Source organism: Hyalella azteca, unplaced genomic scaffold (genome assembly GCF_000764305.2).
Source record: "Hyalella azteca isolate HAZT.00-mixed unplaced genomic scaffold, Hazt_2.0.2 contig12717, whole genome shotgun sequence".
Classification (NCBI taxonomy): Eukaryota; Metazoa; Arthropoda; class Malacostraca; order Amphipoda; family Hyalellidae; genus Hyalella; species Hyalella azteca.
Genome location: NW_025942667.1, coordinates 52863 through 68398, shown reverse-complemented (window position 1 = coordinate 68398; position 15536 = coordinate 52863). Strand labels below are relative to the sequence as shown.

Below are 15536 nucleotides of genomic sequence, written 5' to 3'. Positions count from 1 at the left end.
GCCACTCCGACCTGAGCTGGCAGACCATAAGTTGAGTTATGGGGGCTGCGTGAGTGTACGTTGCAAGCCGTGGATGACACCAGGAGGAGCCGACTTTAAGTTCATCTGTAGTTTAAGTAACTCTGTATTCATTCAAGCGTAGCATAAGTCTAGATTAACGTTCGAGGTAGGCACACCAGGTGCCTATAAGCAGTACAGTCAACGTAATTAGTTTCTTTTCTCTTTGAGAGTTACAGTCCTTTCAATGTTATTTGTTCTAAGACATCTTTCGTGTTGTTGTTGTTCTAGTAAACTATTAAAACTTAGCCGCATTGTCCTTCCTTCCTGCAACCGCCTTGAGGGGTTCCCTGACACAGACCGTACCCTGTCTCTTATACACATCTAGATGTGTATAAGAGACAGGGAATGACGGATGTGAAATGATGAATGTGCAATATGAAATTATAATTGTGAAATGTCTGTCTCTTATACACATCTAGATGTGTATAAGAGACAGGCAGTATACCAACTCTATACGACCGTCGCAGGAGTATACCAGCTCTATACGACCGTCACAGCAGTATACCAGCTCTATACGACCGTCACAGCAGTATACCAGCTCTATACGACCGTCGCAGCAGTATACCAGCTCTATACGACCGTCACAGCAGTATACCAGCTCTATACGACCGTCACAGCAGTATACCAACTCTATACGACCGTCGCAGGAGTATACCAGCTCTATACGACCGTCACAGCAGTTTACCAGCTCTATACGACCGTCGCAGCAGTATACCAGCTCTATACGACCGTCGCAGCAGTATACCAGCTCTATACGACCATTGCAGCAGTATACCAGCTCTATACGGCCATCACAGCAGTATACCAGCTCCATACGGCCATCACAGCAGTATACCAGCTCTATACGGCCGTCGCACGAGTATACCAGCTCTATACGGCCGTCGCAGGAGTATACCAGCTCCATACGACCATCGCAGCAGTATACCAGCTCTATACGACCGTCGCAGCAGTATACAGCTCCATACGGCCGTTCCAGGAGTATACCAGCTCTATACGACCATCACAGGAGTATACCAGCTCTATAAGGCCGTCGCAGCAGTATACAGCTCCATACGACCGTCGCAGGAGTATACCAACTCTATACGACCGTCGCAGGAGTATACCAGCTCTATACGACCGTTGCAGCAGTATACCAGCTCTATACGACCATCACAGCAGTATACCAGCTCTATAAGATCGTCGCAAGAAAGTTTGCCAGCACTACACGGACATTGTGGCGAGAGGCATGTCGGTCGCAAGGAGGTAGAGTGGGCGAGGGGTGGTCTTAATGTTCCATAATGAGACGTTACGCTGCGGTGTCACCAGCTAGGCTCTCGAGATCGGCGTCTGGCGAGCCAGCCTGCGACGCGGGCAAGCCAACTGCCTTTGCTTCACCTCCAGCTAGACGCAAACCTTGGGCTCTGGTAATGTCAAGGGTACAAATACCTTACCAATATTATGGGTTGGATTTTGATTAATAATTATTGTTATGTGTTAAAATTTAATTCATAATTTTTACCTTACCAATATTATGGATTGGATTTTGATTAATTATTGTTGTGTTAAAATTTAATTCATAATTTTTCCCTTACCCATATTATGGGTTGAAATTTTGTGCATTGTTGTTGTGTGTTAAAATTTAATTCATAATTTTTACCTTACCAATATTATGGGTTGGATTTTTATGCATTGTTGTTGTGTGTTAAAATTTAATTCATAATTTTTACCTTACGAGTATTATGGGTTGAAATTTAATTTATTATTGTTTTGTGTTAAAATTTGATTAATATTTGTTAGGTGTCGGAACTTATGGCAATAATTTGAGGTTTTTGATAAGTTATCGTTTAAGCTCGTTCTAATTACATGCCTTGCCAGCTTCATCATCGAAAGTTGCAAAATGTGGTCATTTTCTCACAAAAATTTTGAACTAAATTAGGATTTTTCCAATCTGATCTGTACCCAGAGTTCGAATAAATGTTTTGGTGGTTGTATGAATAGGATAATATCAAGTTCAGCTATTTTATTACGACTCGTTTAAGTTTTTTTGGATCCCCAACTGGATTTTAAAAACAGCACGGCTTAGAAACCAGAGCGAGGGGAGGATTAAGCCAGGTTCAAAAAATTCTAAAATTGATTTGAAAATATTGGAAGGAAACGCTTTTCGTGAGTTCACTTGCGATTCGCACTTAAAAACTTTACAGCTATTTTTAAGGAAAGAAAGGCAAGGAAATTAACGGTTTTTCGTAACGCTATTAGTTCCATTTGAAGGTGAAAAAATAATGAAGCCCTATAAAAAAGTCGTTTGAAAAATATTTCAATTACAAGCTGGTAAATTAATAATTTCAAACTGTGTTTCATGTCATCCAAACACTGCTGTACGCTGCTGTAATTTTGGACATTGATATAACTCGGGCTCAATCAAGAAATAAACTTATTTTTGAACCGTGGTTGGCTTTTTTAAAAACTGTTACAAATTCAATTTCAATTTCATCAAAATACAATATATTGAAGCCAACATGTAAATGGCAAGAAAGGAGTCATGAAAACAACCTGAAGAAAATATTCAGCCACGAATATAGCGCGTCCAGGCTGTGAAGTGAGTAAGGATCGATGAATATCAAGGCGGAGCAAGGTTGGGTAATGCAGTCAGAAAACGGGAGATATTCAGTCAGAAATAAAGCACCAGTGCAGTCAGAAAACTTATAATCTTCAATAATAAACATGGCAACGGGGGCAGTCAAGAAGCTTAGGATATAAAGACTGAAATAGAACAGCGGTGCAGGATATTCAGTCAAAAATAGAGCAGCGGTGCAGGATATTCAGTCAAAAATAGAGCAGCGGTGCAGGATAGTCAGTTAAAAATAGAGCAGCGGTGCAGACAGGAAGCTAAGGATATACAGACTGAAGTAGAGCAGCGGTGCAGGATATTTGGTCACAAATAGAGCAGCGGTGCAGCAAGGAACCTAAGGATATACAGACAGAAATAGAGCAGCGGTGCAGGATATTCAGTCAAAAATAGAGCAGCGGTGCAGGATAGTCAGTTAAAAATAGAGCAGCGGTGCAGACAGGAAGCTAAGGATATACAGACTGAAGTAGAGCAGCGGTGCAGGATATTTGGTCACAAATAGAGCAGCGGTGCAGCAAGGAACCTAAGGATATACCGACAGAAATAGAGCAGCGGTGCAGGATATTCAGCCGAAAATAGAGCAGCGGTACAGGCAGGAAGCTAGGGATATACTGACTGAAATAAAGCAGCGGTGCAGGATATTTGGTCACAAATAGAGCAGCGGTGCAGTCAGGAAGCTTAGGATATACAGACTGAAGTAGAGCAGCGGTGCACAAGCTGGAATGCAAGGAACGTCCCAATAATTGTCGTTGTTTAGGTTCAGGCAACGCGGCGTCTGTTCGTTTCTGCCTCAGGCCGCCAAAGCGCTCATCTTGCGTTACATCTCAACAAAAAACATTCCTTCAAATGCTTTGGAATGTTTTTGAGTATTTTTCTTAGATTTTAGCTTCAATTCTACACATTTGCTGCAATTTTTTCGATATTTTTTAACAACAAACTACTATACTCAAAATGCAACCACAGCCCCTCCATCCCAACCAACCCAACCAAGACACCAGCAACCACGACCCATCCAGCCCCTCCAGTCCCTCCAGTCCCTCCAGCCCCTCCAGTCCCTCCAGCCCCTCCAGCCCAACCAAGACCACCAGCCCCTCCAGTCCCTCCAGCCCCTCCAGCCCAACCAAGACCACCAGCCCCTCCAGTCCCTCCAGCCCCTCCAGCCCCTCCAGCCCCTCCAGCCCCACCAGCAACCACAACCCATCCAGCCCCTCCAGCCCAACCAAGACCACTAGCCCTACCAGCAAGCACAACCCATTCAGCCCCACCAGCAACCGAACCCACCCAGCCCCTGCACCCACCCCACCCCCCAGCCCCCGGTATGAGGGGTGGGGTGGGGTCAGTATCTGCAAGTCAGCCCGGGTCTCCGCGGCCAAAAATGTCCGCCGCCCGCAATTGCCGGCGATGATTTTTTTCGCCCCGACGAAGAGATTGCGTGCGGGGAATTGCCTCCGACGTAAAAATGGCAATCCATTAGACGGGCGACGTTCTTACGTCGTGAACGTCGCGTGTACGTCGGAGGTGGTGGTGGTGGTTAATGGTGGTGGTGGGTGGTGATGGTGGTGGTGGTGGTGGTGGTGGTGGTGGTGAAGGTGTTGGTGTTGGTGTTCACATTTTATTTAAACTAAATAATTGTGTTGAATTGCGAACATTCAAGTCTTTTTAAAATGTATTATGAATACAATACGAACAAGTGATTGAAAATGAACCGGCGTAGTTGTAACACGAACTGAATTTTGACTCTTTAATTGTTTGCTATCAAAAGGCTGTACAGATGTAAAGTTTTACGATGAAAATTGTCTGTTTCAATAATATTGACAATTCAAAATCCCTTTGATGAAACTTAAATTTACTTTAGCTTACGTATAATGTGAAGACATAAATACATCAAATAGTGCAGAAAATCGAAATTTCATCGCCTGCAGAAAAATAATGCTGAAAAAATCGTAAAGCTTGCGACTGTAAAAAATTATTTTAAAAAATCGTAAAGCTAGCGACTGTAAAAAAACATCCAAATAAAACGTGAAGCTAGCGACTGGAAAAGATAGTAAAAAGAAAATCGTAAAGATATATAGACACTTGGTCAAATAGCAAAAAAATTTGATCGTAAGGCTATCGACTGTAAAAAATAGTAAAAAATTTGTAAAGATAGCGACGATAAAAAATAGTAAAAAAATTGTAAAGCTGGCGACTTTAAAAAAAAGCAAAAAACATATCGTAATGCTTGCGACTGTAAAAAATACTAAAAAAGATCATGTTGCTAGTGACTATACAAAATTGTGATAATAATTAATAGTAATGCTAGCGACTCTATTATTAAATCCCCACATAATTATAACTGAGACGAAATGAAAACAAGAAGAATCCCTAACGAAAACCGGATTTTTTGTAAAAGACAGGAAGGCTTCGAAATTTTTTTCAGTGCAAACAAAAATTTTACCCGTTCATGTTCAAAAAATTATCTAAAGCAAAGTTCCAAATTAATCTTTGATAAAGTGTATAGATAGAAAACATTTAAAATAACAGTGAAAAAAATGATCTAAAGCAGCAAAGTACAAAATTAATCTTTGATAAAGTGTATAGATAGAAAACATCTAAAATAACAGTGAAAAAAATGATCTAAAGCAAAATTAAAAATTAATATTTAATAAAGTGTATAGATAGAAAACATTTAAAATAACAGCGATATAGAAATGAAGGTTGTGAAGAGCGAAGGACGCGCTGCCCAATTAGCCGAATTGTTGGTTCCAATTTAATTTTGTATTGCGTTTTTCTGAAGCAATTACGACGTGTGACTCTTCATATTTCACTAACGAAGGCTGATAAGGCCGCGGATAAGGGACAGATAAGGGACAGATAAGTCATTGCATTTCAAGACTTCACACGTTATCTCTTGACGATGGTAAAAAAATATAAATAAAAAACGAAGCTCACACATTTTTTTTCTTTATTTTTTTTTTGCCTGGAAAGAAGTGAAATTATTGAAAAAATTATTACCTAATCTTTTGAGTTTTCAGTGTCGTATTTTCTATCGTAATTAAAGCATTAATAATATATTTTATTGTAGAAAATTTGTGTCTTTGAAACAATTCTTTGTAAGAATTTACATGATTAATTCAGCAGTTAAATAGCAGTGCTAACTGCCACCCCTCAACTGCCACGCCTCAACTGCCACGCCTCAACTGCCACGCCTCAACTGCCACGCCTCAACTGCCACACCTCAACTGCCACTCTCAACTGCCACGCCTCAACTGCCACGCCTCAACTGCCACGCCTCAACTGCCACGCTCCTAAATAATTGTTCTCCATACGTTAACATTAAACGTAACGTTTAAACGTTTTTTTACGTTTATTAAACGTTTACGTTTATTAAACGTTTATTTACGTTTATTAAACTCTGTTTTTAAGGCATTAATAATATATTTTGTGAGTCATAAAATATTTTTCTACGTTAATATATCCTTATTCTAGTCACAAATTTATCAATGCATTATTAATGTACTCTGTAAATACTATTAGTCACTCTGCTCTCCCTGTGAGTTACACGACGTCACTCTAAGTCAATATTTTGACTCAGAAATCGTTTTCCAACGTAATGTTCGTTTCTTTTCATAAAGAAAACGTCTTCCAACGTTTATGTTCATGCCCTTTCAATATGAAGACATCTTCCAACGTTTAAGTTCATACTCTTGCATTATGAAGACGTCTTCCAACGTTTATGTTCCTACCTTTCCATTCGAAAAAAGACGTCTTCAAACGTTCATGTTCATACATTTTCATTCAGACGACGTCTTCCTACGTTTAAGTTCATACCCTTGCATTATGAAGACGTATTCCTGCGTTAATGTTGTCCTTTTTGAGTCATATAACTTTTAATATGCCTATGGTTTTGAACAACCATTGACCTAGTGCCTCAATGAAGCCTTTCTTTGACATGCTGCAGCAGCTACTTTATTTTGCTTCGTACGAACGCAGTGATGAAAGTGAAATGTGAAATGATGAATGTGAAATATGAAATTATGATTGTGAAATGTTGAATGACAAATGTGAAATGATGAATATGAAATATGAAATTATGAATGTGGAATGACGGATGTGAAATGATGAATGTGCAATATGAAATTATAATTGTGAAATGTTGAATGATAAATGTGAAATGATGAATTGAAAATGTGAAATGTTGAATGATAAATGTGAAATGATGAATTGAAAATGTGAAATGGTGAATGATCAGCGTGAAATCTTGAAAGCCAGTACGTACACAGCCAGTGCGTACACAGGCAGTGCGTACACAGCCAGTGCGTACACAGCCAGTGCGTACACAGCCAGTGCGTACACAGCCAATGCGTACACAGCCAGCGCGTACACAGCCAGTGCGTACACAGGCAGTGCGTACACAGCCAATGCGTACACAGCCAGCGCGTACACAGCCAGTGCGTACACAGCCAGTGCGTACACAGCCAATGCGTACACAGCCAGCGNGATCTCACTGCTCCCGCACCTCGGGATCTTACTGCTCCCGCACCTCGGGTTCGTTATCCGCACTCAGTTATTACCGGCGGATCAAAACGTGTCATCAAAGGGAGGAAAAAATCTCGAAGTACCGCCGAGTCGTGCAGATTTTTTTCTTTTCTAATACTGGACATCGGATTCTGAAAATTTCTATTACGAAAATCTTTGCTTGTTGTCCTCTGCTGGAACTTTGAACGCAGTGCCGTGTGATGGAGAAGAGGATTTGGAGAAGAGATTAATTTAATTCTAAAATTGAAATGTACAGAATCGAATTCCATTTATTTCTAAATTTATGACTCTTGTACGAAGTTGATAAATGATTTTAATGAATCATGCATCAGTTTTTGCGAGAAAAGAGAGCCCATAAATAGCTATTTTAGTTCAAAACATGTGAAATAGATGCAGAGAATGCGAAAAAAAATTGAGCAAATAAAATCATATTGGCTGCAGCAAATAATTGAATTACACAAATATATACGAGTTTCGGTCGATAGCCGGACAGGATTGGTTACATTACCAGAAAGGGGTTGGAAATCCGGACGAAATTGCATCCGGTTATGTAATTAGTTTGTACCTAAAACTAATTACGCAATTAGTTTGTACTTAAAAACTGGAAGCAAAAATAAATTAACCACATTACTGGACATTCTAAAAAACAACAACCTCTCTAGGTTAGAGTTTGGGTTTGGTGTGTATAAAATACTTCTTTACTTTGCTAGACACTTTTCTACAGTGGTTAGGTCCAGCCAGGTCAAGTTTTATACCTTTTTTCACCTTAAAAAGTAATTGGGTACAAAATAATCAAAGTCCTCATAAGTGGAAGTATAAATATATTTTACAGTACTATAGACAATATTTCGTAGTCTAGACTATATAGACTTGACTGTATAGACGTATAAACTATATAGACTTGGAAGTGACAGCAGTGCAAATGAATCTATCTAAAGTACCATATAAATATATTGAATCAGAAGAAATTATTGAGGAACACAAGCTTAAACCATTTAAATTTAAGTTTAAATATAAAAATTAAAACCCCAACAAACTGAAAAGAGTCGAAGATGATGTTAGATGATGTCATGTGTGGTTACCAGAAGGCGGAGCTCTGTGATGACTCGCTCTGTAATGGCATCATAAATCTTTTGAATCACTACAGCAAATGTGGCAACGATCGAAGACAATTCCAGTAAATCTCTCCACGAAGTTAATCCAAGTTGGGATGGAGCAAATGGAGCTCCTGGAGCATCAGACTCCATCTGAGGAGCTGGCCGAATGGTAAAAAGTTTCGAGTACCAAGATAGCAGTCATGAGATGGGGGTTCAAAGCCCCAGCGAGCTGTATGAATTCTTACATGGACGACAAACCAAATGTGGGCCAATCAGTGCTGACATCGATGTTATTATTGATATTATTATCATTAATAATATTAACTATTATTATTAGTGTTGTTAATATTACTATTATTATTATTATTATTAATATTAACTATTATTATTGTTAGTGTTAATAATATTTTAATCATTACTGTTATTATCATTATTTTTTATTATCATTACTACTATTATTATTATTATAATTATTACTAAAAATAGAAATCTTTTTTGGAACACCATGCACTCCGCAAAAGATCTCTTCGTTCATAAATTATTGTCATTCATCAGTTATATTCATTTGATAACTGCGTGGGATAAAATAGAATTATATAAATATATGAATGATCCTGCGCGCTGCACGCGCGGTCATAATGGAGGAATATAATTTTTTTCAACCCGAATTACACATTGAAATCAGAAAAGGTGTTCTGTATATCAGAGAGAAAAATTGTTTTATTTCCTTAATTAAATGTTGTAAAAGTTGACAACGAGTAGAAGATGAGTCCAAGGTTAAGCTCAATTTTACCAAGAAATTATTCCGTATACGAATCGTTTTAGTTCGTTTTAGACAATCAATCGTTTTAGTTTTTAGACGACAATCGTTTTAGTTTTTAATTTGAGCGAGCTCATTAACCCGAACAAAGTAAAAATTTAGAGACTCAGCAGCTTCTGATTTGGTTTACCAGAAGTTAGGGCGACCTTAAATTTTCTTAGGGAAATTTTTTGAAGGGACAAGTCATGTGTATGCATTGTGAGGGTGATTGAGTACAATGGGGAATCAGAAAAAATTGTCAACTATATATTAATTAAAAGTAACCACTTGCCATTGCTGATGTTTTGTCTAGGATAAGATGCTAAAAATTTCAATGTTTCAGTCCTGGGAGACGGATGGAGGCGGGACGAAAGTTGTCCGTACCCTCAATCCTGCCTGAAGTGAGCGCGCTAGGAATTATAGTTGCTTGGTTAAAACAAAGTACACCTTACTTAGTATCGTTTATTATTATCATTTCAAGCAGTTACTTAAGTGAAGGGTTAAGATTTAAAAATTTAGGACCCTAAATTAAGTGCAAAATTTTCAAAGTCGATGAGCAGTTGCCATTTTTTGCAGAGAGGTGGCATGTTTTAAAAATTTTTGCAGAGAGACGGATTTTTTGCAGAGGGACGGCATGTTTATTTTTTTCGGTATGTTTCAAAAAAAACGGTACAATTCAATTCAGAAATGCGTTGCGTTCTTCGTTGAGTTTCCAACTGTAAAGAATATTTGTGTAAAATGAAGTAAGAAGAGGAGTATAGAATCTTAAGGCGACGGAACGACAATTTTGTACCATCATGCAGCGATCCAAACCAAGTGTGCTTCCGAATATATAAGACGTTACTTTTGATTTTTTGTTGAAGGAAAACCATCACCGGCTCACAGAGTGGCTATATTATATATTATAAATTACAGCAATATATTATATTATATTGCTGTGCATTATTCCGGTTCTGACTTATTAGCTCATGAATACAAGATGAATGACCGCTTACATTTCTTGCATCAAACTAAATATATATGACCTGCAGGAGGAAATGAGGAAATGGGGAAGGGAAGAATAGAAGAAATGAAGAGTATATGGAAGGAAATGAGGAAGCAGGAAAATGGTAAGTTAATTTTTATTTTCATGGAATTTTCAACTATGACTTTAATAATTAGGTTTTAATCTAATTTAAACTCATTTTCACTCAAAATTTCATATTATGAAAATTGAAACTTATTTGTTGGCAGCAAATTAGTCACGACGACATAGCATGCAAGACTCGACTTGAAGACAAAATAAAAATGTTGATAGAATGTCGTATGTTGTTGCAGTATATTGCATATGTCAAACAAAATATGCAAATAATAAATAAATAAAAACATATTAGGTAATCAACGTCGAAAGCTAGAACATGAATGTAATAATCAAATTAAATCGTTTTCTATTCATCCTTATAAACCTAAATTACAGTCAATGAAAGAAAGCCCTTTCATTCAGCAAAGTATTCCATTAAAGTCGCGTTTGAATTTTGCATTTTTAGTTTGCCTAAAAATAAGTCACAGTAAATGTTATTTTGGGTTTAAGTTCAATTATAAACCCAGCCACATTTTCCGCCGCCTCGTGCTTGGCCTAACAATAAACCATAGCAAATAAAATTTCAGGTTTACGTAATGCAATGGGACAGGCTGGTCCAGTTCAGAGTTGCAAGATTAGAGCAGTGAGTTGCGGGTTCGATTCTAGCTTTTCGTGACAGTTTGGGTCAAATCAGCGAAAAAAAAATCAGCAAAAAAAAGCTTAGAGCAGTGAGTTGCGGGTTCGATTCCAGCTTTTTGTGACAGTTCGGGTCAAATCGGCGAGGTGGTCGGGTGCTTGAAAGCAGTAGCTAGGATCTGAACATTGAGTTTCGGAATCGAATTCCCAGCTAACTGTAAGAATTCTGCCGTGTCTAGAATCGGCGACAGGCCAGACTTGGCGTATGGTTCCCTTAGACTTTCTATTTTGATCCATAATGAAAAAATATATATTTATTTTATTCGCCATAGTATAACATAGGCAAAGTTGTTCTCATGTTTATTAATAAATAAGTAAACAATTTTTATCATACGTCTCACACGTGTAATAAAAATTATTTGAAACTAATTAAGAGATGAAAAATAAACGATTACTTGAATAGCTATCTAACAACATAGCATAATGGTACTTTATTGGCAGGTTCCTATGAACTCGTTTATAGTTTAAAAAACTGTTTGAAGTAATTTTGTTTCAGGTAGATTGTTACCTTCAGTATCTGCCGAAAATTTTTCCTACCTATACAGATTTTCGTATAATATTATTCATATTTTTGCCTTGATCGTAAAAATAGGTACCATGCATTTCAAGGTGAATTTTTCTGTATTGTGACTGCAATATTCATCGTATTTGACTCTTACACACTGTACGCCATGCACAATTGCATATTCACATCGACACGCCAGTGTACGTCTTTTCTCTTATCAGTTATTAAGTGAATACTTAGTAATTGAACTTTTTGTTAACTGCCGAGTGCGATGTGAACTTTAAATTTTTTTTACGCTAATAAAAGATTTTTTGGCTGGGAACTTTAAAATTTTTTATGCTTGCAAAAGATTTTTTTTGCAGCGTGAATAACCAATCTAAAGGTCATTCCGGAAATTAATCCGGAAATTCAAACCGGAAATAATTAATTAAAAAATAATAAAATAATAATTCAAACCGGAAATTAATCAGCACGCACCCAAATTCCCATTCCAGTTCGCTTTAGATTGTGTTGCGGTGCGATATTTTTGAACTTGTTGTATTTTGGGTCTTCAATGTTACATGTTAAAAGTTTTCAAGCTATTAAAGTTCGTAGGCCATCAATATTCGAGAATCCCGAAGCTCAAATATTTTCAAAAATCTCAATCCATCCAATTTCTTGTCAGCGCTTAATTCGTAAATATTGAAGTTTCAGGGCTTATACCGGTAGAAGTTATTGTCGATTTTTCTCGTTGTTTCAATTATAACGTTTTTCCGTGTGTTTCAGTACCTGTTTCGATATATTATGATGAAAATCAAGTACGCAAATGGACATGAATAAGTCCCTCGACATAAAAATTTAAATAGTGCAAAGAATTTCATAATTAAAGAAATACTAATCGTGTGCCGATAAAATCTTCATAGAATGTCAATTATTCATACCTGTTATGAATCGCAATAAAATGATCAAGTAGAAGAAATACGCACAACAGCCATCAAATTAAATCACACGAACATAAATTCTTATACACAAGCAAATGTTCAATAAATCACCAAGGCATTTTGAAAAATTAAATTAATTTCTCGAAAATTTATTACACAGCAACAATATCGCATTATTTACCTTATTTACATGTAGAGACTTCCTGTTCGTTACCATTTGTGGCGCGATCAAAATCTTGTTTATAATCAGCTAATCATTATCTCGCACTGAGCTGCGGAACATTTAATCCTTCAAATTTGGATTATTTTGTCGTAAATGAGTAATTCTGTTGCAGTATACAGCGTGAATACGCGGAAATTTGATCAGAGCTGCAGTAATCAGGGCTGCATGCAGTACGCGGGCATCAAGTTTGTTCGATGCCAGAATAAAAATTACAAATTCCACCTCAGAAGCTACGTTGATAATTTCATAAATTGGTGCGTTAGAGCCATGAACTCAATAACTCGACTTCGACGGCCTTTCTTTTGATTTGGCAAGGCTTCTCCTCTATATATATAAATATCAGGTTTTAATAAATATATATGTTGTAAAATATGTTAATAAAATTTATATGTTAATAAAATATGTTCATGTAAAATATCAGATTTTAAATTTTATATATCTATATAACGCTTGTAATTGAAAGTACTGTATAAGCGCAGCGTCGCTGCTTTAATCTGGGATAAAAATCGTAAAATTCACTTTTTCGGTTTTAAGTCTCACTTCAAAGCTGAGATTCTGACCTATCCAACGGTACCAAAATCGTCTCTGTACGTTGATTTATGCCTTGACGACAGTTCGTGAAAGGGTTAGGGGTGGGGGAGTTCTTTAACATTTAATATGGGCGAAAATTACAGGTCGGGCACATAAATAGACAACCTGAAGACGCTGCTCTTTAGTTACCCGGCTGCTGTCGTGTGGGATGGTGCTCATGCAGTCGTTCCCACCATCCTTGACTGAATTTCGGCTCCAGTAATGTCTAGTCTTGCATCTATGTCACCTTGAATGCCTATTTTGAGGGGCTCGGGACTTTGTCGCGCCCTACTGAACATTCACACTTATTNTGTTAGTCGTGAAGCACTTTGCGCTTCACTGTTGGTGAATTTTTTGTGAAACGTGGTTATATTGTGACATGTAAATTTGTGCGTGATATTTGTAAATAGTTATATTGTGAGATTTAAATTTGTGCTGTAATATTCGTGAATTGTAATTACTTTGTAAAGAATAATTAAGGTTAAGTATTATAGCCGCATCTTGTCTTGTTTATTTATTATTTTTTTATTTGCAGAATCGTATTAGTTCACTACCACGAACAATATATTCATTACGAGCCATCCGCTGGGTTTTTGAGTTCATTCCGAGTTTATTTTGGGTTCAGTTTGAATTTTCACTGTTCCCTTTACCACGTTTTACCGTATCCACTAGTGCCTTCGTTACCAATAAAGTGTCAGAAGTCCTCCAAGTTCACTTCCCTGCACGGTTAAAGTTTGGTTGTCTGACTGGCGCTGACGTAATTAAGAGTGGCAGGTATAGCCGTCGCGCTTACAATGTGACTGTGGAAACGGTGTTTATCCCAGTTATGAAAATTATAGTAATTATGTCGATGCAAAAAGCATTATACGTTGAATCAACGATGCCAAATAGATAACGACACCAAACTCCAAATATATTTGACTTGACAAGACATTTTGGCTTTAATAACTGAGTTTTAAAATTTATAAACTGCATCGTGATGGTCACGATTTTTTCACGCATACATCGGACTGCTTGGCCAAGTTCAAAACAGCCTTCGAGGTTCAAACGGAAATTATGGTGAGCAATATCCTGGGTCGGGGTACCGATAATCACCTTCTGGGCCTTTGAGAAGTCGCCAAGGGCTTAGTCGCCAAGGGTTTAGTCGCTAAGGGCTTTATCGCCAAGGGGGCATTATCGCCAAGGGCTTTATCGCCAAGGGATTTATCGCCAAGGGATTTATCGCCAAGGGCTTTATCGCCAAGGGATTTATCGCCAAGGGCTTTATCGCCAAGGGCTTTATCGCCAAGGGCTTTATCGNAATCGCCAAAGGCTTAATCGCCAAGGGCTTAGTCGCCAAGGGCTTAGTCACCAAGGGCTTAGTCGCCAGGGGCTTAGTCGCCAAGGGCTTAGTCGCCAAGGGCTTAATCGCCAAGGGCTAAATCGCAAAGGGCTTAGTCGCCAAGGGATTGGTCGCCAAGGGCTTAGTCGCCAACGGCTTAATCGCCAAGGGCTTAGTTGCCAAGGGCTTAATCGCCAAGGGCTTAATCGCCAAGGGCTTAATCGCCAAGGGCTAAATCGCAAAGGGCTTAATCGCCATGGGCTTAGTCGCCAAGGGCTTAATCACCAAGTGCTTAGTCGCCAAGAGCTTAATCGCCAAGGACTTACTCGCCAAGGGTTTAGTCGCCAAGGGCTTAGTCGCCAAGGGCTTAGTCGCCAAGGGTTCTGGTTTTGTCGCCAAGGAAATGAGTCTTCCAACTCTTATGATATTCAGTCATTAATTCCTCGTCTCAAGCTGCCAACCATTTCAGGCTCTCCACTAGCCAGGCAAGGCGAATCGATATCGCTGTTGTTTACTTAGGATGAGTTTGTTAATTAGAGCAGATTAATTAAGTCGATTAATATCATACAATTAGAGCAAATTAATATCACACATTGTTATCAAATTTATCTTAATACATGGCTGTACAGGTCTCCTGTGTAGGTTACAGAAACTATACGCTAGAGAATTTTAAATATAACATTATTGTTGATATAACAATATGATTAAAGAAAAATAAATAACATGATTGGGATGATGCCAAAGTTCATCCATGCATGAATATTCATAAATGAAAGTCAGCAACTAGCTTTATTCATATATATAACACCTATATTCATGTATCCCAATATATATATATATCCTATATATACCACCTGTATTCCCTATATTCCTCATACGATGGGATATATATCCCTAATATTTATCCCCTTATATATACATATTACCCCTATATATGTAATCATCATATATCAATTGTTTATAGCCCTCTGATACTATACACAGCAGGGGTCGGGGGTCAGAACAAAAGCAGGGTTGCTGGCTCAGGGGTTTAGAGTTGGAAGGGTTCAAGCCCCGGAGGGGATGTGTCTTTGAGGTGAAGCCCTCCCCCTTTCTTCCCCCCTTCATTTCCCCCACCCCGGTCCCCATCCAACCACTCCTCACCCTTCCCCCAACCCCAAAG

At 38.2% G+C, this 15536-nt stretch overlaps 1 protein-coding gene across 1 annotated transcript; it reads left to right on the top strand.

Annotated features, from left to right (window-relative positions):
* The first annotated feature begins 3616 nt into the window (after positions 1 to 3616).
* LOC108682741 (DNA-directed RNA polymerase II subunit RPB1-like) lies at positions 3617 to 5956 on the top strand. The gene is made up of 2 exons (XM_018171978.1): positions 3617 to 4000; positions 5786 to 5956. Exons 1-2 carry the CDS (start codon positions 3617 to 3619, stop codon positions 5954 to 5956), a joined length of 555 nt encoding a protein of 184 aa, XP_018027467.1.
* Positions 5957 to 15536: the final 9580 nt, after the last annotated feature.

Excerpts from the sequence above, each read along its gene's own strand:
- LOC108682741 (XM_018171978.1), top strand. The coding sequence starts at position 3,617 with ATGCAACCACAGCCCCTCCATCCCAACCAACCCAACCAAGACACCAGC. Across the intron at positions 4,001-5,785 it reads GGTATGAGGGGTGGGGTGGG|TTAAATAGCAGTGCTAACTG; the intron begins GTCAGTATCTGC and ends TTAATTCAGCAG.